General features: G+C 49.1%; 1 protein-coding gene across 1 annotated transcript; it reads left to right on the forward strand.

The window, feature by feature from the left end:
* The first annotated feature begins 28 nt into the window (after positions 1 to 28).
* VPS26B (VPS26 retromer complex component B) lies at positions 29 to 23,019 on the forward strand. Its single transcript, XM_032167935.2, has 6 exons — positions 29 to 722; positions 9,849 to 10,005; positions 15,220 to 15,384; positions 18,312 to 18,487; positions 20,135 to 20,277; positions 20,632 to 23,019. The coding sequence occupies exons 1-6, from the start codon at positions 500 to 502 to the stop codon at positions 20,776 to 20,778; spliced, it is 1,011 nt and encodes a 336-aa protein (XP_032023826.1). The 5' UTR covers positions 29 to 499; the 3' UTR covers positions 20,779 to 23,019.
* The last annotated feature ends 420 nt before the right edge of the window (positions 23,020 to 23,439 follow it).

Consider the following 23,439-nt stretch of genomic DNA (forward strand, 5'->3'; position numbering starts at 1 on the left):
TGCTCCAGCGCATCCGGGCTGGAGCTCGCCCGCCCCCTCCCCCGCCCGGAGCCGCCGAAGCGCCTCGGTGCGTTGCACCGCCGGAGGCTGGGCAGCTCGCAGCGCTGCTCGGCGCTGGACCCCACCCGGCAGGCGCAGGCCACGCACACCCGGCCCTGTGCGGCTGCCGCCCGCAGCATTGCACGGCCGATCCTCGCCCGCCCACCGCCACCGGCCGCGGGACTGGCTGGGACTGGCTCGGCGCAGGGCACTGCTCCTCGGTGCATTGCTGCTCGGGCGCCGCAGCCCGCAGCCGCCCGCCTCCCCCGGCCGTGCCCCTCCCCCGTGGAGCCGGCTGTCGGTCGGCGACCACTGCCCGGCGGCAGCGGCGGAGCCAGGCAGCGCCGCGGCTGCCGAGCGCGCTCGCGCATCGGGCCCTCTGGCCTTCCTTACCTAGGGCAGCCCGCGCCCCGGTGCGAGGGAGCGGTCCTTGCCGAGACCCGCCCGGCCCGGCGGTGCGATGAGCTTCTTCGGCTTCGGGCAGAGCGTGGAGGTGGAAATCCTTCTGAACGATGCAGAGAGTAGGAAGCGGGCCGAGCACAAGACGGAGGACGGGAAGAAGGAGAAATATTTCCTCTTCTACGACGGGGAGACGGTCTCCGGGAAGGTGAGCCTTGCCCTCAAGAACCCCAACAAGCGGCTGGAGCACCAGGGCATCAAGATCGAGTTCATCGGGCAGATCGGTGAGTCGACCCCCGGGACCCCTCCCCTAGCGCCGACAGCCGGCCGGGGAGCAGGGTGATTCAGGGCCCAGCTCCTCCGGCGAGGCCTGTCACAGTCGCTTGTCAACTGCAGTCTGAGGCCTGGGGTTCAGCTACAAGTCCCGCCCGTGGGCGACTCCCCCTGCGTTACTGTCCTCCCTGCCAAAAGTGACAGCGCGCTGCCAGGGAGATGGGGACGGCGAGGGCGGGAGGAAGCGCCCTGCTGTGCCTCGTGGGATGGGCACCTTGCCTATGGGTTCTCCCCATTGTCTCCAGCATGCACTCGGCTTTGCTTCTTGTCCCCAGGATTTCTGGGTGAGGTGCTCTGGCCATAGCCTGCAGGTGGGTTTGTTAGGGGGAGACCGCTCTGCCAATACTGGCTTTCCCATCGCCCGGCCGTCTGCAACTGCCAGACGCACAGTGAGGCTGGTCCACCGAGCCCCACTTCCCAGCGCCCCCACCAACCCGTTTTTCTCTTTAGATGTGGTGCGAGGGAGCTAACCAGTTCTCTCTTACCTCACCTCAGCCCTGAACTACCTATGCTTGTACATGTTTCCAGAAAGAAGACCCATAATCTTCAGTCTAAATCTGACTACCTAGGCTGCGTTTCTTAGACTTCTTTATTAGAATGCGAGTTTTCAGTTACCACATTTTCTCCTTAAAGACAAAGAAATGGTGTTTCTAAAAACCACAGTTAAGTGATCAGAGTTTCTCAATGCTTTAAACATGATTATTAATCATTGGAACTAGACAGCTCCAGGCACAGTGGCTGATGCCTGCAATCCCAGCACTTTGAGAGGCTGAAGTGGGAGGATTGCTTGAGGCCAGGAGTTGGAGACTAGCCTGGGCAATATAGCAAGACCCGCCTTTACCCCCAAAAAATTTTTTGTAATTAGCTGGGCGTGGTGGTGCATGCCTGTAGTCCTAGCTCCTCGGGAGGCTAAGTTGGGAGGATTGCTTGAACCCAGGAGTTCCAGGCAGCAGTGAGCTGTGATGACACCACGGCACTCCAGCCTGGGTGACAACCAGCAAGACCCTGTCTCAAAAAAAAATAAACAAATAAGAACTAGACAGTAAAAGACAGTAATGGTAAAGTGATTTGGGGAGCTCCCAGTCAAGACTGGGTTGTCTCCAATTCTAAGCCTTATTTAGACTCTTGTGTATTATTAAAATGCTTGGGTACTTTTAAAATAAGTTGTTTTTGTCGTTAGGTTAGGAGTAGAATCACAGTAAATACCCTGTGAGCTACACACCTCTGGTAAAGAATCCATACCTATACCACACACTGCATACATAACTGTTTTTAGAGACTTCCTTGGGGAATCTTTGTTAAACTCTCTCTCATATCCTGAGAGTTTAGCAAAGAATTTGCCCTCTCCTTTTCATAGAGGCAGGAGACACTGAGACACAGGTAGGAGAAACCCTGGGAAAAGGAGGCCTTGTGGCCTGGCTCTTGGGTTCACTGCTCAGCCTAAAGCATTTTGCCTCTGGTATTGAAGAACATGAAATCAGGTTGAAGACTGGCTGATCCTACAGGAAGCTCTTTGTTGTTATTTTAAAGCCAGAATATGAAAAGCCTGTTAGTGTACCAGAAAAGGGGCCGAGGAGTGAGTTCCATGCCTTCTGCTTTCCTGCTTCTGGGTTCAATGGTGGGGTAGATGGCAAGGTTCCTCAGGAGCAGCACTGTGATGTGTGGCATCGTTTGGCAGGTTGTCGTAGGATGTTTAGCAGCATCCCCAGCCTCTACTGACCAGACAACAGTAGCATCCCCCACTTGTGACCACAAAAATGTCTTGAGATATTGCTATATATCCCCTGGAGGGTAAAATCATCTCTAGCAAAGAACCCCAGGATAAACAGGATGAGTCCAAAGCATATTCTGCTAAGCACAGTAACTAGTTGAGAAACCCTTGCCTACTGAGCAAGGGTATTTTTAGTAGCAGTTTTAAAGTTATTGCATTGATCCTTTGGCCCCATAATAATAGTGTTGACAGGCATGTGTAGTCTGTGTCTATACCATCACTCCCAGGTGGTGCTACCTTACCAGTATGTCAGAGATAACCCAGAATGTCTTCTGCCCCAGACAGTGTGAGATGAGCTGTTCTAGGAACGGTGTCAAGGCCTTCCTCTGGTCTAAATGAAAGGGAGTTGAAGAAGCTGCTTGCTGTGCCTGCCCCACCTGATTTCTTGTCTAACTCCTTCCTCCTGAGACATCCATCATCCCTGCTGAATTTTCTCAGAACCTTTTGTTGCTTCCACTGGTAACTCTTCCTGGGCCCTTGGCCACGCTACGCTGAGTTGACCATGAGACTTTGGGGAATTTAGCCACTCTCTGGGCCTCGGCTTTCTCAGCTACCAAGCAAGGAAAATAAAATCACTTGGGGAGAATGTTGGGCATGCCAGGGGATCATGCATGACCCTTATAGAGGGTTCCTTTATAAAATTATGGTAGTTGGTGTAGTAAAATGTTCCCATTTCACAAATGGAGTTACCACTCACTGGCTTGCTGCTCTTCCTCCTGTACCTATTTTACCTGAGGAAGAGCACCCTGTCTACTGATAGGGAGTGCATGTTTCAACCCTTTGCCTTAAATCTCTTACTTTGGCCACATGGGCCAGTCTCAGTTGGTGTTGTAGGTGGAGCCAGTCCCAGCTTTGTGCTGAAGTATATTGTTCACGCTCAATTATCCATGGTTACGTGAGGACATGGAAATAGAATAACACAGAATGATGGACAGTATGTTCCTTATTATTTGGCTTTGGGATGTATTTCTTGATCAAGAACAAGGCATTAGAATAACCTGTGTAGTTCTATTTGATGTAAAAGGGAGTTTGTGTTCCTGAAATACACACCTTGACAGGGAGTAAAGATGTACTATTGGGAAGTCTATTTGGAGGCACACAGTGACTTTTCTTAGACTCTTATATTCCTCCTATTTTATCTTCCTGGTTCCCCGAAAGAAGCATGTTGTGAAGTATTTGTGTCATATACCTATGTCAGTCATTGTGAACTGAGCTTGGGGCACCAGAGCGAGGCTAGTGAGTGAGTTTGCTGAAGCTGCGGTCGTGTGGTTTTCTCCTTCATTGCATTCTTTGACTATATGCGAAATGGGTGGAACTTCGGTCTGTTCTGAGGTCTGGCTGACAGGGTGGCATGTGGCAGTAATCAAGTTGATAGCACTGAGCTCTGTCCCTCTTCCTTGTTAATTTGGAGGCAGGCAGGCAGAGGCGTCACTTTTATCCTGTCATTTGCTGTGGCAATCTCATCTGCACCGATGACTTATTTTCTTTATTTTTTATTTAAAAAATTTTTTGAGACATGGTCTCACTCCATCACCCAGGCTAGAGTGCAGTGCCACGATCATGGCTCACTGCAGCCTCAACCTCCTGGGCTCAAGCAATCCTCCCATCTCTGCCTCCCAAGTAGCTGAGACTACAGGTGCATGCCACCATATCCAGCTAATTTTTTAAATTTTATGTAGAGACAGGGTCTTTCTTTATTGCCCAGGCTGGTCTGGAACTCAAGCGATCCTCCTGCCTTGGCCTCCCAGAGTGCAGGGATTACATACATGAGTCACTGTGCTGAGCCCCATGAATTATACTCTGATGACTCCCAGACTGTTTCTTTGTCCTGACCTGACCTCTCTTCCGAGTTTCACACGTCTTTGCAGCTGTCTGCTAGACACGTCCACTGGGATACCCTACAGGTGCCTCAGAAACGCATGCAAACACAAACCCCTCTATCTGTCTCTGCCCCAGCCACAGCCCCACTGCTTCTCCTTTTTTCCATTTCGGCCTATGTCAGCTGGGATCATTTAGCCTCAGAAATCTAGAAATCATTTTGAAGTCTTGGCTCCTCCTCCCACACATGCAGTTGGCTGCTAAGTTTTGGCCTTCTGTGCTAGTTCTGCAGTATATCTCAAACCAGCGTCTCCTCTCTATTCTCAATGCCACTGCCTTTTATTTTCTGTTTGTAGCAGCTTCCTAAGTGGTCTTCCTGCCTTTGTCTTCCTCCCCTTTCAGGTCATTTTCTGTGAGGATGAAGTTTCTTAAAGGCAGTTCTATCATTGTCAGTCCTTCCTTAAAATTCTTCTCGTCTCCCTATTGGTTAATGGGGGAAAGTATATCCAAATCCCTCCTGCTCTGGCCCTCCCTCTCTTTCCAGCCTCGTCTCCCCCTAACCCTTCACTCTCACCGCTTGTAGGTTCCACAAACTATCCTTTTCTTCTAGAATCTTCCCTTTGTGTAGTAACATCTTTCTGCAAGATATAACCTTCCACCCAAGCTCTTACTCCTTCAAAGCCTAGCTAACATCACATCCATCAGAAAGTCTTCTCTGACTTCCCCAGGCTGACTTAAGTGCTTCCTCCACTGTTCTTCCGGAGGCCTCATTAATACCTCTTTTCAAGCCGGGTATGACAAGGTTGTGACTTTTTTTTAAAACTTGTCTGTCTTTCTTACTGATTTCTGAGCACCTGAGATCCAGGGACTGCCTTCAGCCCATCATTAGTGCAGTGGCTAGCACGTAGAAGGTGCCTAGTAAATATTTGTTAAATGGATATATTGGTCAGATCTAGGAATTTACAGACACTGTTCTTTGGTTGTTGTTGTTTTGTTTTGTTTTGGTTTCTCTCATCTCCTCCCAGATAAGCAAGAGTTATTTTAATGAAAGAAAGACAGAATTCAGGTTTGTTTTGGTGGTTGAGCAGCTGAGCTTCCTGCCTTTGTTTTGGAGGAGGCATTGATGAGCAACATGTGGTTGTCCATCAAGGCCACTGACAACTCAGTGACTCTCCAGCTGGTGTGCCCCACTGGGGCTGCGTCCTCGCTGGGGGAACTGGGATAAGGAAGTATTAAAGCTGATGTCAGTCTGCCTGCCTTCACATCTTTCTTTCCTCACACTCTCCCGTGCGAAGTTGAAACTGATACCCCCCTTGCGTGTAAGAACATGAGAGTTGTCAGACCTCTGGTCCATTAGCTCCTGCACCACTGCTCAGATGTGGCAGTTTGAACACTGCCCGAGACTGTAATATCTTATTTATTCACTTATGTGGTGGACGTTTTTCTGTTATCCTCTGCAAGTTTTTGAGCCACACTGGGATCCTTCCTGTACCTAGGATACTTTTCCAGTGGCTTGGTCTGTGTTCTAACAATGCCAACACATGTGGTGAGGGCATCTCTTGGGTCAGGCCCATGGGACAGAAAGGTCTAAGACCGAGTCACCCTACCAGCCCACGTTTTTAGAAAGATGCAGTAGTCTATAAGGAGCACTGCAAGGAAAAACTGTAATTGTGAGAAGAGGAGACCGTTGTTGAGCTGGAATCCTTTGGGGAGCACCGGTGAAGGTTAGAAAGCAGACCTGGGCCGCCTTGGAGACTAATGGGGTTAAATAAACCAAACGTAATTAGAAGGTCAGACACACGGAGGAGGGCAGACAGGAACATCCCTGTACTCCAAAGCCAACAGACATTATCTGGATTTTTTTTTTTTTTTGGTTTTAATAAGCCCATTAATATCAGTCAAGCCCATACTTTTAAGAACTCCAGGGGCTTTGTGTATTTTAATTCATTAGCCCTTGAAACACTAAGTAAAAGGCACATTAAGATGAGATGGATTGATTCTGGCCTACTTAAGAAGCTGCTGGTGGGACTGGAGCAGAGCTGTGCCTGGCGAGGTGTGGGCCGCCCGGAGGTGCCAGTGCTTGCCGGTTTCACAGGGTTGGCAGACAGGAGTAGGGTGTGGCAAGCATGAATCCTGACAGTGGCTAACTAGCAGACAGTGGCTGGGAGGGTCAGATGAAGAGGAGGCTCTTTGGAGGGCTTTTTTTTTTTTTTTTGAGATGGGGTCTTGCTCTGTCACCCAGGCTAGAGTGCAATGGCACAATCTCAGCTCACTGCAACCTCTGCCTCCTGGATTCAAGCAATTCTCCTGCCTCAGCCTCCCGAGTAGCTGGGATTACAGATGCCTACCACCTCGTCTGGCTAATTTATGTATTTTTAGTAGTGACAGGGTTTCCCCATCTTGGCCAGACGGGTCTCAAACTCATGACCTCGTGATCCACCCGCCTTGGTCTCCCAAAGTGCTGGGATTACAGGCATGAACCACTACGCCTGGCCTTTGGAGGTCTTTTTACGCTTTGCTGACTTAGGTTTCTTCCAAAACTGCACGAGGCCTAGACTAAACATGGCCTTAGCCAAGCAGCAAAGCTCAGGGCGGCTGTCATGGGTGACCTGTGATGCAAAGCTGGCTCAGTTTCCTTCCAGAATGACAAATTCACTTCTCAACTGTTGGTGGCAAGTTTCACCATGAAAACATCCTGAGTACAAAAGTTATTTCCTCCTGTTGGACTGAGAAGGAAACCAAAGACAAGATAGTTACCTTAACCAAAAACTTACTCAGTTCCTACTTCTAGCCCGACACGTCTGGTCCCTGAGGACTGGTGGTTGGGAAGAATGAAAGATGACTCGTGGTTGCTTCTTTGGGATGGAATAGAGGCTATTTACAGTCTCTTTAAGGCCCAGACCTCTCGTGAGAACAGCCTTGGATTTTTGTTTTAATTTATGCAAGAGGAAACCAAACTTTCTGGCGAATAGGAAGCATCGCTGTGTTTGCCCCTTTGCCCCACAGTGTTTGCAGAACTATTGCAGATGGCTTATAAAGGATCGATTAAAAAGGCCGGGCCAGCCCTGCTCTGACTGCACACTGGCCACTCTTCCATGACATTTGATGTCAGAGCTGATATTAATGTGTGTCCAGGAGGAAAGGCACTAGGGAGAACGTGATGCTATGCAGGGAATGACTTCTCCTGCTCCAGGTGCCCTGCTGGGGCAGGCGGAACCTTCTGCACTGTTGCTAGGCCCCAACAATGCTGGCAGCCTGAGCGCTCTCTGTTTTGTTTATTCCTGATGTTGCCTTTGGGCTGTGCGATCACGTTTGTGTATTTTTCCATCCTTTTCTTCTCCTCTTCCTCTTGACTCTGGACCATTGATTCTGGACACTGGGGCCTTGCTCTGCCTGCTTCTGTCCCCTGAAACTATGGCCAGAATCTAGTGCTTAGAAACTGAGGTACCAGGTTCCCAAGTCAAGGCTTCGGCTTACACACGGGAGCCAGGACTCATGCAACAAGAGTAAGCCGAGGAGTCCCTGTCCCTGGGGCTGGCTGCGGCTCTGCTTCCGCCTGTCATACACTTCTGACTTTTATTGGGGGGCCCAGTTACTGGATTGCTCACTTTCCCCCCATAATTTGGAGCTGCCACCTCCCACTCTGAGGCTTTGTGGATTATCACTCACTAACCAGAATGCTGCCTACTATTGAAACCACTGAGTGTTTGGAAAGGAAGGTCATTGTTTGTAATAAAAGATTGTGGCTGATTGTAGTTACACGGGAAATCAGCCACAAGCCACAGCCAAACAATACATTGTGAATTCATACAGAAGTGGCAGCTGATCCATCACTAGTGTGGGATCCTAGAGACTCCAATCTGTGGACTCCCCTCTTCTCCCCAAGCAGCAAACAACAGAGGCAATGAGTGTGCTCCGCCTGCTCTGTGTTCCCAATTCATCTGCCCTGCTGCAAGTTGCAATCTAGCACGGGACATGAACACAGAATACTTGAGGGGTGGTGGCTCGAACTGTAATGTGGCCATGCATAGCCACAGTCAGTATTAAGAGCTTACCTCTGCCAGGCGTGGTGGCTCGCGCCTGTAATCCCAGCACTTTGGGAGGCCAAGGCAGACAGATCACGAGGTCAGGAGATCGAGACCATCCTGGCTAACACGGTGAAACCCATCTCTACTAAAAATACAAAAAAAATTAGCTGGGTGTGGTGGTGTGTGCCTGTAGTCTCAGCTACTTGGGAGGCTGAGGCAGGAGAATTGCTTGAACCTGGGAGGCGGAAGTTGCAGTGAGTCGAGATCACACTACTGCACTCCAGCCTGGGCGACAGAGCGAGACTCTGTCTCAAAAAACAAACAAAAAAAAGCTCACTTGTGCAGGGCCAGGTTCTAGGAAGCACCGGGGAGCTGGGGATGTGGGCCTTATCTTCAAAGGGCCTGCAGTCCACAGTGGGAGCAGGGGAGACCAGGTATGTAGCAAAACTTATACTTAAATAAAATATAAGCAAACATAAAATAATATAGGGCAAATGGGTGGCATGAACTTATCATCAAAAAATACCAGAACTATTTCCTGAAGAGGATAAATTTAGAGCAATGCTTCTTAAAGTGTGGTAGCAGTAGTCCTGGGGAGCTTATTAGAAGGGTCAGTTCTCAGGCCCCATCCCAGACTCCTGAATCAGAGACACTAGGATGGAGTCCAGCAGTCTGTGTGTTAACCAGCTCTCTCAGTGACTCTGATGCACACTAAAGTTCGACACCCCCTGATTTCAGTGGAGGGGATAACATGAAAATGTCCATGTTCGACTGGCCACATGCCTTCCTTTGGGAGTAGTAACAGCAGCTACTAACGATGTTTTTGAGTATTTGCTGTGTACTAGATACTGTTCTAAGTCTTTTACCTGCATCACCCCTGCTACTTCACACAGAGCCTTGTGAAGTAGGCTGTGTCATGACCTGCATTAGACCAGCTGATAGAAACAGATGCAGTCTAGAAGGAGACCTGCTGTAGTCTCAGCCCTGCAGCCCGCTCTGCGACTCCAGTCAGCTAACCATGCTGTGCCTGGGTTTCCATCCTCTTTTAAACGGGGTGATAAGACCTGTCTTAGCTGTCTCGGAAGATTCTTATTATAAGGATGATATGATGAAGCAGCTATATCCTTTCAGAAGTTGGAGGTGTTAAATGCTGTTTAAAGAAGTGTGGCATTTCTGATATTGGCTCCCATGACTTACCCTGATTAAAAGATGGTGTCCAGGTGTCTTGGAGCAGGATTCTTTTGGGTTCCTTTTCTGCCACAGGATTTCACTGTATCAGACAAGAGCCTTTGGAAAAGAAGGAGGGAGTGAAAGAGCAGAGGTCAAGAAAACAAGGCTAGAAGGGGTCTGTTCTGCAAGGGAGGTCCTTCTGAAAAGCAATGCCTCCAGCTTAGAGCCCCCTTCCTTGGCCCGGTGTAGCTCGGGGTCTGATAAAGGAGGGCATCGCTCTCTCTCACCAGAACTCTACTACGATCGCGGGAACCACCATGAGTTTGTGTCCCTGGTGAAGGACCTGGCCCGGCCTGGAGAGATCACCCAGTCGCAGGCCTTCGACTTTGAATTTACGCACGTGGAGAAGCCGTATGAGTCCTACACAGGGCAGAATGTGAAGCTACGGTAAGTTATGTCTGCTGGTTCCCCACTGTGCCCTAGAACCTGCCCCGTGTGGACGAGGACCTGAGGCTGTCCCCACTTTGAGGATCTTCACAGGGATCCTGAGAAGGAAGAGTATCGCAAGCTGTGGCATGCTGGTAAACCATTAACCATGGGCCTTCTAGGAGGAAAGTGCTCTGAGTTTGTAGCATGTGTCAATTTCTGTAGTGTGCATAGCCCCACCATGGCCAATTTCAGGCTACCTAATGTTCCTAAATGTAGAGGTGGGAGAGAGGTGCTATGACCATCACATGGAGACACATTCCCTCAAGAGCAGAGAGCGTTGTAAAGGGCGGGAAAATAGGAAGTGATGAGATTTTTGCATGTCTTACCTTTGTTTTTAATATGAATCATTTAGATGTGAGTTTATATAATTTAACTTTAAATAATTGCTGTGTTTAACAGCCAGTTCATAAAATTCCTGAAAGTTCAACGTCAGCCCACCCCCCAGCACACTCCTGCTGGCTGGGTGTCAGGAGGTCCTGACCCGCTGTCTGGCTCTGCCACACAGCTGCAGTGTGACCTTGAGCTCTGTAACTCAGCTTTCTCACTTCACAAGTGGGTAATAGATTTGGATTCTAATTCTAGATGTCCTCTTCTTTTGGGGGTGATAAGAAAATAAAGTTCTTAAAATGTGAACACATAGGTACATGGATTGTTTTTACTGTTGTAGTGTTGGAAACTCTGAAAATAGGGACTGATGCCAAGGTCTCTTGGGTGAAAAAAATTCCACAGCAGATATAGACTGTTAGGTGTAACCTTGAGGTTATATGATGCTACTGGGATAAAGCAGTCTCCCCTGTCACTCTGAACACCTGATTCCAGGTCTTGATACCATCTCATAAGATCAGTTTGTCTCCTCACCCGAGGACCTGAGTTTAGGATGGTACACACCACAGCAAGACCTTTAACTTCTTTTCTTTCTCTATCCTCCCTTCTTCCGTCAGGAGAGTGAAGGCTCTTTTTAAATCTTTGCAGAGGTGGTGGCTCACGCCTGTAATCCTGGCACCTTGGCCAGGAATTCGACACCAGCCTGGGCAACATATTGAGACCCCATCTCTATCAAAAAAAATTTTTTTTAAAAGAAAAGAACAAATCTTTGCAGAGAGGTCTAAGACTGACATTACACCCAGTAAATACAGTGTTTCATAACTGCACCCAGAGAATGCAGCAACAGCAAGGATCATCTAGTCATCACTTCAGTTTGACTGAGGGATTTATTATTTAATTTTTTTTTCTTTTGCAGTGGATTTGTCTTGTTTGTACGGCAGAAAGAAAGGTGTTGAAACCAGTATAGCGGTGCCTCAAAAAATTAAACAGAATTACCATATGATCTAGCAATTCCTCTTTTGGATCCAGAAGGATCCAAAAGAATGGAAAACAGGATCTCGAATGGATATTTGTACACCCATATTCACAGCAGCATTATTCACAATAACCAAAAGGTAGAAGCAACCCAAGTGTCCATCAGTGGGTGAATGGACACAGGAAATGTGTTTTGTCCATGCAGTGGACTATTATACAGCCTTCAAAAGGAAGGACATTCTGTCCTATGCTACATGAGTGAACCTAAAGGACATTGTGCTACGTGAAAGAAGCCTGTCACAAAAGGACAAATACTGTCTGATTCCATATATATGAGGTACCCAGAGCAGTCAAATTCACAGAGACAGAAAGTAGAATGGTAGAGGCCCAGGGCTGAGGGAAGGAGGAAATGGGTGTTGGTGTTTAATGAGTAGAGCTTCAGTGGTGGAAGGTGGAAAAGTTCTGGAGACTGATGGTGATGTTTGCACAACAATACGAATACCATTAATTTCACTGAACTGTATAATTAAAAATTGTTAAAGTGGTAAATTTTATGTTATGTGTATTTTGCCACAATAAAAGAAAAGTGTTAATGTCCAAATCACATGAAGACTTCAGGATTCATGTTGTGAAAGGGAGGAGGTAGAGATGGGAAAATTAGTTGAGGATAGTTTAAAGATGTAACTTCCAGATTAAAAGCTTTTTCTTATTACACAGGCAGAGGGAAAACATGAAAAGATTATGGTGGACTTTTTTTTGTCTTTAGGCAGGGAAAAGGTTGTTTTGGAAGACTGGAGTCCATATGTAGCATTTGGTGGGTGGGAAGAGTGTAGAGACAAAACTATCAGAAGGCTATTGTGAGGTCCTCAGAGTATGATTTTGGTGGCTGTAATGGGAACAGAGAGGAAGATGAATGTGATAGACACCAGCAGAGATGACCAGTGAGTGGAGGCATGCAGCCGTGGAGATGGAGACAGAGGGCTATCAGGAGGAAGAAATGATCCGGAGATAAGCTGATTCATCCAGCTGTAGAGGGCAGGCTGAAGTACTGGCAAAATTGAGAAAGCGTAAAAGTTTAGCAGACAATTGGAAGCGCAGACCTGGCACTAAGGACAGAAGGGACACTTAGAAATGTGCAGTCAGGACTGATCTGCTCAGAGGTCATAACTGATATGTTTTTGAAGAAAGGGAGCAGAAGGAGAGGAGAGCCAGGACCCACCGGGGGATGGCAGGAGGAGGAGAGGGTGTGAATCAGGGCAGCGCCTCTGCAGAACCACGGGAAGAGTGTTTCAAGGAAGAAGTGTTTCATGGGATGCAGAATCAAGGGCTGCTGGATTTAGCACCTGGGAGGCCATGGGTTACTGACCTCGAGGCGAGCGGTTTCTGTTGGGTGGTGGAGACAGAAGCAAGGGGTTGGGAGGAGTGGTTCGTGGAGAAGCCTCAGGCGTTGGTGCAGAACCCGCCTTGTGACAGTTGTCTCTGAAGAAAGAAAGTGTGGTAGGTCAAGAGGGTGAGGCCTGGAGAGGGTTCTTGGGATTGGTGACTTTGGAAACCGATTTTTTAATAAGCTCAGAGGAAAAAGCCTTTAGTTAGAGGGAGATTGATGATCTTGGGGAAATCAGAATATGTAGAAGGATCCAGATGCCGGACCAAGGCTTCCACATTAGAATCACGTGGGAAGCTTTTTAAAATGCGAATGCCTGTGTCCCTTTGCAGGCAGTCACGTATCAGGTGTGCCCAGGCAGCAGGATTCTTACAGGCTCTCCTTTCCTGGTGATTTCATTGTGCATCCATATGGAGAGTTCTTGTGCTGGAGTAGGGAGGAGAGGTCTGGAGAGGGAGAGGTGCTGTTGGAGAGAGGATGGGTGAAGATGCAGGGACACGTTTAGGCCCTAAGTAAGGAACAAAGCAGAGGAAGGAGCACATTGTAAGTCTTGACTGCGAAGGCCTTCATCTTCTTAGTGGAGTAAAAGTCAGTGTCTTCCCAGACAGCAGGGTGGGGAGACGGGAGCCTGAGCAGTTAGAAGAGGGCTAGGGACAGATGTCTTGGGCAGTGTGATGGAGGTTACTGAGGTGAACTGAAAGGATCCCCAAGAAGCAGCCAGTGCCACACAGAGGATAGTAGCCGAAATGTGTAGTTGGTCTGGTTAGCATATCTTTATTTTATTTTATTTTTATTTGTTTTAGACGGAGTCTCGCTCTGTCGCCCAGGCTGGAGTGCAGTGGTGCAGTCTCGGCTCACTGCGAGCTCCACCTCCCGAGTTCACGCCATTCTCCTGCCTCAGCCTCCCGAGTAGCTGAGACTACAGGCGCCCGCCACCATGCCCTGCTAATTTTTTGTATTTTTAGTAGAGACGGGGTTTCACTGTGTTAGCCAGGATGGTCTTGATCTCCTGACCTCGTGATCCACCCGCCTCTGCCTCTCAAAGTGCTGGGATTACAGGCGTGAGCCACCGTACCCGGCTGTATCTTTATAACTTTATCTGGTAATGCTTGACAGATGGTGAGGATTATCTAAGTTTTATTTAAAAGAAAATACAAGTTATTATATTACATTAGATTATATTAAAATAATGTTTTATGAAGAAGGAAATACAATTAAAGGGCTCCTCTTCATTGAGTGTTAGCACAGTGTTAAGTGCTGGGGATGACAGTGCTGCACTGGCAGGCCACAGAGGGCAGCTTGTTAAACCCTTCAGGGCTGTGTCTCTGTCTTCTCTCTCATCCCCTCCACAGCAGCGTCCTCCCCAAGGATCCTAGGTTCAGCCAGAGACTTGTTATTCAACAGACCAGGTCCTGTCTGCCCCTGTGGCATATAAGGTTTGCTCTTCTGGAATGCCCTTTTCTCCCTCCACACAGCACTGGATCGCAGCATCTCAATTAGCCCTTTCCATGTGTTCCCATTTCTCTATTTGCCCATCTCCCCCAGTGAACTGTGAGCTTTGCATGAGACTGTGTCTTATTCATCCTGTGCTTAGCCCAGTGCTTAGCTCAATAAATGTTTGTGGAATGAATAGCCGACTTAATTTCCCTCTTTCCTAGTACCCTCTTTTAACTTAAAAAAGGTTTATTGGGACACTTTAAAAAGGTTTATTGATGAATATTGTTCAGTGAACAAACATGCAAAGATAAAAGTACGACACGGACTCCTTTGCCCCAAAAGCCAGGAGTTAGCTGATGAAATAAAACCTATACACAAATACATGGTCAGTAGTGGTAAGGGCCGTGAAAGGCCCAAGAATAACATGTGATTGGGGTACAAGGCAGAGAAATCACTTTCCCTTACAGCAGGATTCTTGACCCAGGGACATGGGCTCCATAGAGGGATTTGGGGGAAGGGTCTTTGAACTCCTAGAATTGTGGTTGAAAAGTTCTGTGTATATATACATATAGGTACATATGTGCATCTTTCCCTGGAAGAGGGTCTGTAACTTCTTTTTTTTTTTTTTTTTTTTTTTTGGGAACGGGGCTCGGCCCTGCCGCCCGGGGGGGGGTGCAGGGGCGCAATCTCGGCTCACTGCAAGCTCCGCCTCCCGGGTTCACGCCATTCTCCTGCCTCAGCCTCTCCGAGTAGCTGGGACTACAGGCGCCCACCACGACGCCCGGCTAATTTTTTGTATTTTTAGTAGAGACGGGGTTTCACCGTGGTCTCGATCTCCTGACCTCGTGATTCGCCCGCCTCGGCCTCCCAAAGTGCTGGGATTACAAGCTTGAGCCACCGCGCCCGGCCTGTAACTTCTTAAAGGGATACAAAGCCCTCAAGGGTTAAGAACCTTTGTACAGGCTTCTCTCAAGTGGGCCAGTTTGGTACCTATATCTAGGTAGCATCTGGAGACTGGGAGTGTTTATTCATGACAGTTCCGTCTCCTACAGCTATTTCCTTCGAGCTACCATCAGCCGCCGCCTCAATGATGTTGTCAAAGAGATGGACATTGTAGTTCACACACTCAGCACATACCCGGAGCTGAACTCTTCCATCAAGATGGAGGTCGGGATCGAGGACTGTCTGCACATTGAATTTGAGTACAATAAGTCCAAGTAAGTGTCTCGGTGCCAAGGTTGTGAAATGATTATTTAGGGAGGTTAAGATGGGACTTGATGCAAATGCAAACTGATGGCCCTCCGTGACTCGACTGCTTTGTGGTGGCATGCGGTGGGGGAAGACGGTGGGAGCAATCCAGTGAGTGTCTATGGCAGGCTAGCTGCAGCTGGACTGACCACGACATAAACACTTCATTTACCTAAACTAAACCATATTCGACCAAGGTGGTATATTTAAGTTAAACATCCTATGATGCCTCTCAAAGTCAAGCTAAACTAACTTGAGGTTATTTGTTTTGGAATTCCAGCTTCAGCTGTTTCCCGCTACTGATAAGAACAATCTCAGAATACGATTCCATTATCATGTGCTCCCTCCATCTATGTCTTCAGAAATCAAAGCAACGAAACCAAACATTGGCCATGATTCGCTGCTTCCTCCCTGAACTAAAATGAATTATAGCAAAGAATAGTGGATTTTTTTTTCAAGATGGGGTACAGTGGTCCAGTCATGGCTTACTACAGCCTTGATCTCCTAGACTCAAGCATTTCTCCCACCTCCGCCCCTACAAGTAGCTAGGAGCACAGGCATGCACCGCCACGCCCAGCTAGTGTGTGTGTGTGTGTGTGTGTGTGTGTGTGTGTGTGTGTGTGGAGCCAAGGTTTTGTAATGTTGCCCAGGCTGGTCTTGAACTACTGAGCTCAAGTGATCTGCGTGCCTCGGCTTCCCAAAGTGCTGGGACTACAGGCATGAGCCACCATGCCCAGCCCTGATGTATTTTTTATAAAGGTCATAAAATGACTTTATTTTAACTGGCAAGTTGGGAAGATGTATATCTTTTAAACTGTGTTTACTGTTAGAACATCAAAATAATTAGCTGGTTATAAATAAATCACAAAACTTTCTGACAGGGTATTTCAAAAGCATCTTTCTTTTGAATGTGATATTCCTGAAAATGTTTGGAACTCAAATATCCAAAAGTAGAAAGGGTATTCTATTCACAGAGAGCTATACAAAAAAGCCACAAAGTCTCTAAGTAGGATTTTCATTGTGGCACCCCTGGACCCACTGTCATCCGGAGGCTGGGAGCAGTGGGAGCTGCACCAGATGGCCCACCTTTGAAGGGTCAGGAACAGAGCTTTTTAAAACTAGGAACATATGTGGTTCTTGGAACAGGGTTGGAGGAATGGTGTGTTTTTTCCCCTGGCAGGCCTGGAACCTAGAGGGCCCCAGGAAAATGACCAGTGTGACCTAGAATTGGCTCTGCCTGGCCTAAGCCCACCAGTGAACAGAGAGTGAGGCAAGGTGGGAGGGAGGCTGATCTGGGCCTGGCATGGGAACAGGCTCTTCCCCTTTCTCCTTATAGCCTCAGGGCTCTGTGGTCCTGCCCAGAAAGGAGCCATCCAAAGTGCCTACCCACTACTGTCCTGGCCACCTGGTGAAGGCAGAGGGCAGCAGCTGTACCACCGGTAGGAGCTCAAAGGAGCCACTGGTCAGCAGTGCGTGCCAGACCAAAGCTAGTGTGGAAAAGGTACTCTAGAGAGGCAGGGACTGGACACTTCCACACCACACCTCTCCTTGCACAACGAGCTGCTCTGTGTGAGTGCCTGATTTATATGTCAGAGAACTCCAGACTTGGAACCAGGTCCTGTTCTGCCACTAAGAAGTTGGGCTAAGGTCAGCAGGTACTAACATTTCATACCTCGGCTTCTCATCTGTAAAACGAGGAGCTTGGACCAGATCAGTGGGTTTCAAACACAGAAAGTGTGAGGTGGCAGAGGAGCTGAGGTCCTTAGACCCTCTGGCCTTCCACTTTTCTTCCATCCACAAGCAACGCTTTTGTTGTTGTTGTTGTTGTTGTTTTTTAACTCTCCCCGCTTATACCTAGAGCAGCTTTTGCTTCTGTGTAACATTTAGAATAAAGGAACGTGTGACTTGGAGTTTGAAAACATCTCCAATCCATGGTCTCTAAGCATCCCTGTAAGATGGCGCAGATGGTCTCCTGCTGCTTTTGCAAATTTGCTGAGGCTGTTTGCTCAGGTGTCTGCAATCTTCCTGTAGCCTGTGCACACAAGGGTGGTGTGAAACAGTGGGGAACACTCCAGCCTGGGGACTAGGATCCTGGGTTGACCACCTTTCTCTACCCCCTACTCACATCCTGGTTATCCAAGAGAACATTACCTCTTTTCTTCCAACTTCCTTTTCTTCACCTGTAATATAAGGAGGCTGAATTCTGGTGTCCATGCCAGCATTCTTACCCTGTGAGCTGAGCCATCAGGTTTTAAGAGTTTACTCTCTTTCTTTCATGCCTGATACAGGCTGTGCACATGTAGACTATTGACTGACCCAAAGAAAAAAGCTTAAGGGTCAGGAAGTGTTACCCAATGCGGCTCACCTCGTTAACAGCTCACAAGGCCAGGCCAGCGGAGCCCAGAAAGCAAGCACTGATGCCGAGAGTGACTTGCTCTTGATCTACTGCTGCTGCCTGGCCTGTCGGCCTAGAGCGGACAGAACTGTGTGCTTTGAGCCATCCAGGTCCAGTTCCCTAAAGACATTGTGTGGAGATCAGAGGAAAGGAGAGACTGGTCCCTGCGCTTGTGGGACTAACCTCTCATACATTAGGATATCATTCAAAAAACACAAATTTAAAAGGTACTAAAGCAGCTGCATGCTGGGGAGATAAAGCAGATGAACAAACATGAATGGGTACCATGCAGGAGAGACATCCTTTGCGTGGGATGTGGAAGGGACAGAAGCTACTTTAATCCAAGTAAAGACCACACCGGGAAACCGTTCAGCCACAGCCATGTGGGCAGTGATGGGTGAGTGTGTCCTGCACGCTTGGCCGTGGCGTGTGCGCTCTACTGAAACAGAAAGGTCTGGCCACAGTACCAACATCCTACTTCCTGTACTTTCTGTTCCCCAGATACCACTTGAAAGATGTCATTGTAGGAAAGATATACTTCCTGCTGGTGAGAATCAAAATCAAGCACATGGAGATAGATATCATCAAGCGAGAAACGACGGGTACAGGCCCCAACGTGTACCACGAGAACGACACGATAGCCAAGTACGAGATCATGGACGGGGCACCAGTGCGAGGTGAGACTCCAAGCCCAGGCCTCGGCTACCACAGCTTTTCTCCCATGTCCTGCACAGAATTCTGGAGGGGCTTGAGGGATTACCCTGTCAAAATAAGATGTCCTCTTAACCTGTAACTTCTTCATCTCTCAGTTTACACCGTGGGTGGCAATAAGGAAGAAAAGGAAGGCTGAGTATGTAGAACTTCAGGCTACTATCCCATCTTCACCCTGAAAAGTTCCACTTAGACTTGGATTATATATCAGGCTTGTACTGAATATTGAACCTCAAGCGTTACTTTGGAAGGTCCAGGTTTAGCAGATGTGGTTTGAACACGTTTCTGCTGCTTCCTGTTGACATTCTGGCATTCTCTGCTGCTGGGGGGCAAGGGATGCATGCACAGCAGCCCGTCTGTGACTTGGCTCTGGCTCCGATTTATTATCTGAATTCGCTTGTCAGGCAGAAAGAACACTACTAGACACTTCAGCCAACACCGCCAGCCACCCAGGTAGCCCTGGAACTTGCTGGAAGCGTCCTCTCCCAGCCCCAGGGAGCTAACATTACATCTGGGTTAGTGGAGCTGGAAGCCCTTTGTCATTTGGGGACCGTGGTTATCTGGAAGAAGCAGTCATTTACATTCTTCATTGGCTCTTTAGCCATTCTTCAGGAATGGCAAAGACTCTTCATTTTGAAGTGCGTGGTGCTTCCAGGGTTTTATTTGGCTTATTCCATTTACTCCCACAGGCTGTTCCATGTGGAAGGAGGAGCGCCACAGATTTAGCTGCCTGCAGCTCTGGGGACACGCGGGTGTTACCATGCCAGGCCCTTGGAGGGTTGGGACCAAGCTCTCCTGACACTCTCTGATGTCCCATTTTGTCACTGGCTGTGCAAATAGAGCCAGCTGTCATTTTTCCTGTACAAATGAAATGGGTCACTGAGAATGCATGTAAAACAGCAGATGATAAGATGGCTTATATTTAGCTTTAGACCACATTATGGGTTTGGCCTTTCTCGGTAGAATTACTGCCCTAATTTTGTTCCACTGATACTAGAAAAGGTCTGATGTTAGAGCTGGAAGGGATCTGTAGTACCATGCAGCCCGATTCTCTAATTTTCCACATGAGAAAACGAAGGTCCAGAGGAAGCAGCAGACTTAACTCACAAATCAGAAAAGCGGTTCGTGCAGAACTGAGGCCATTGTGAGGACTTCCTGCTTTCCAGACCACCATACCACCCTGCCCATCCACACAAGAGGGAGGATGTATTTTGGGGGGGCACACTGAGGATGGAGAAAGATGGCATCAGAACTGCTGGGTGAAATGGTGGCTTAACTGGACTTTGACAGCTGCCTTTTGAAAACCCCAAAACTAAACACACTGCATGTAATCAACAGATGCTTATACTAACAATACCCCTGTGCTGTTCCCACTCAGTTGCTCTCTGTTTTGGAGAAGACATAAGAAGCTGCAACATGACCTGGAGTGGAACTGGAGAGTCACGTTTTTGTTTCAGCCACCTGCTGGGCAGCAGAGCGACTGCACCTTCCCAGAAGGCTGAAGCGCTCCTGTGCTGCTCTCCAGTGGCACCTCTGCAGTGGTCAGAGTGACCTGGTCTAAGGGAGAGGGCATCACCTTGCCCCCTGTGCTGACTCCTGCCCTCCCCCTACAGGAGAGTCCATCCCGATCCGGCTCTTCCTGGCCGGGTATGAGCTCACACCCACCATGCGGGACATCAACAAGAAGTTCTCTGTGCGCTATTACCTCAACCTGGTGCTGATAGACGAGGAGGAGCGGCGCTACTTCAAGCAGCAGGTGAGGGCCAGGCTCCTCCGGGCCCCAATGCCCTTGGGACAGAACAGGAGGCTCTTTCCTATGGAAGGTCCGGCTCCATTTTTGCCAAGAGACGGGAACATTAGGTCGCCCGCAATTGCACAAGAATGAGGATTCCCACTTGGCATTAGAGTCTGCTTCCTCGGGCCTTCTGCAACCACCTGCCCTTTTGGCCCACACCAGGGACAGGGAGGTGCTGGCAGCTGCTGCCTTTGGTGAGAGATAAACAGAGGAGGTCCTTGCCCAAGATTCCCCAGGACAAAGTTGGGAGCCTCTAAGAAACCTGTCCCCACGCCTCCCTCTAAGGTGTCACATTGCCCCCTTTCAATTCTGCAGGAAGTGGTGTTGTGGCGGAAGGGTGACATCGTACGGAAGAGCATGTCCCACCAGGCGGCCATCGCCTCACAGCGCTTCGAGGGCACCACCTCCCTGGGTGAGGTGCGGACCCCCAGCCAGCTGTCTGACAACAACTGCAGGCAGTAGGCCCCCAGGGCCAAGAAGATGCTGGGCATCCACCCAGCACCCCCATCTACCAACACCAGCGGCTGGGGGCGGGGGCGGACCTTGTGAGGCTCAGTTGACCCGTTACTTGCAACCTGAAAACAAATCATGTTTTTGACTTAAATTCTTTTCTCTGGAGAACCCAAGGGGCTTGGGGTGGGAAGCAGTCTCTCCTTGGGATTCTGCGGCCGATGTGGGATAGGAGAGGTAGCATCCTGGAAGCCAGCCTCTCTGGGGAACATGAGCCCCCTTCCTCGAGGGGCTGCCTTGCGTCTTGGAGGAGGGAGAGCAGAGAGCATGCATCCTTGGCTCCTGGCTCTCCGAGCTTCCTGATACAGGATCTGAGCATGTCCCTGGGATTCTGAGCTGCCAACAGGGCCCTGGGTGGTCCCATCTTGTGCTCCCCTCTACTGTCCCTGAGGTAGTGGCAGGAGTTGGGCCAGCCCCCGCTAAAGGGCAGGGGGAAGACTCACCATTGGGAAGCTACCTCTTTGGGAATCTTGGATGTGGTGATCTGAAGTTCCCACAGGCCACCTCCTTCTGGCCACTCACTGCTGGGACCCAGGCACCTCCCTTCTCCATCCTCTCTGGATTGTCAGTAACGTCCTGGAACAGAAAAGCCTGTGGAATGGCCCTGGGCACACAGAAGCCCTGGGGTCAGTGTCGTGCACGGATGGCAGCAGGGTTGAACCCAGGAGGCTGAACCCGGCCCACCACGGACGATCAGTGCATGGCAACTGCCTGCCTTCACATCGCTCCACTTGGTAACCCCAAGGTCTGGGCCGTTCTAGGTATTGCTCCATGTGCCCCAACGAGCCCTTAACAAGAGGGCCTGTTTCCCTTAAGAACCAATCCCAGGAAGGGGCCTCGATCCCTCCGCCTTGCTGAGAGTGAACCCTTGTGTCTCCTCACCCTCCATTTCATTTCTGGGAATTGGGGCTTAGTTTCGAACCTTTGGCAAGGCTGTTCTTACTAATGCCCAAGCCCCTCTACCGCTCTCCCTACAGGTTACACAGGGGAGACCAGGACCTCGGCAGAAGGCTGCTGCCGCACGTCCGAATCATTCTGCTTGCCAAGTATGTCATCTTCACCAGTTGACTGACCCAAGTTTAGGACCATTGGTATCGTGTGTTTAAAAAACACATACAAAAAAAACTCTTGTGAATATTCTTGTTATGCTAGAGAGGAAGGCACTTCTCCCTCTATGGCTCTGCGCTGGGGCCTATGGTAGTAAAGTTGTTTACTGTCCTTTTTCTGCCTCCCCTGGAAATGGCAGGCATTACTCTCCTATTGGCCTCCCTTCCCTTTATAGAAAGACCAAGCAGGCCCCACTGGCCAACAGGTACAGTATTTGGCGGTCTGAGTGCTCAGTAATTTGGAAAGTTAAGGGGTTGGTTCCTGTGTCACCTTTCGGTTAGTGTGGGAAAGGAAGACTCCTGTTTTCCTGAGATCAGTGCAGGGAAAATGCAGGAATTCCCTGAGATCAGTGCAGCCTCAGGTCTTTGGCAGGGCTCATGGATCAGAGCTGAGACTGGAGGGAGAGGCATTTGGGGTAGCCTAGGAGGGTGACTGGGGGCAGCAGAACCAAGGAAGGCAAGGTTGTTTCCCCCATGTTGTGTCCTGTGTTCAGGTGCGACGCACAATCCTCATGGGAACACGATCACCCATGCGCTGCCTTTGATGATCAAGGTTGGGGCTTAAGTGGATGAGGGAGGCAAGTTCTGGGTTCCTTGCCTTTTCAGAGCATGAGGTCAGGCTCTGTATGCCTCCTTTTCCTAGCTGGTATTCTAACTAGAAGCATTTGTCAATTCCTTTGCCTGCCTCCCAACTGACAACACACGTTCATTTTCCAACCTTCCTAACATCTTAAACCTTTCTTCTGGGAGAACTAGAAGATAGAATTTGCTTTGATTCTCTCAGGCGCTGTGCACAAGTCAGGTCTTCTGTTTTCTCTTACTCTACCCACATTCTTGCCTTCTCTATCCAACTGTGAAAGTGAGGGGAGGCTCCTGTCCCCCTCTCTTAAGGTCCCCAAACCTGGGAGTGCATAGGTACTAAATCAAGCAGTGCAACTTGTAATTAAGCAGCTGCAGTGTTTACATGTTTCTTAATGTGTCATCTTTTCAATGGCTGTATTTTAAAAGAAGAACATTTGTTTTAATGGTCTTTCTGATTAAAGGAAGCCCCTGTGGCTTTGGAGGCATTGTGCCCATGGTCCACCAAGTTCTGTGGTCTCTTCCGTCTTACACGGTCCCATCTCCGACACTCAGGGAAAGACAGATCCCCACCCTGGTTTCCCTACATAGTACCTGTGCTCTCACTGTATAGCCCCTGGTGAAGAATGATGAATACTTTATTAGCCACCTGTTTGAGACAAGCACATGGCTGAGAAATGAATTCAGTTCTTACCCTATCTGGTGATTCATCCAGAACTGCTCATGGGATGGTTTTAACCTCTGTGGGACCCAGAAGATGTAAGGGGCAGGTGGGCAAGGCTGGTGTAGAAAGAAGAGTTCATTCCAGTGGGTGTTACCAGACTGAGGATCTCAGCCCTACATCATGCAATTTGCTACAGAACTACTAGTGGTCGTAAAGAAAGAAGGTGGAGGCCGCCCTGCATCTTGGGGCAGCCAAAGGAGCCCG

The sequence above is a fragment of the Hylobates moloch genome, unplaced genomic scaffold (assembly GCF_009828535.3).
Source record: "Hylobates moloch isolate HMO894 unplaced genomic scaffold, HMol_V3 SCAFFOLD_11, whole genome shotgun sequence".
NCBI classification, from domain to species: Eukaryota; Metazoa; Chordata; class Mammalia; order Primates; family Hylobatidae; genus Hylobates; species Hylobates moloch.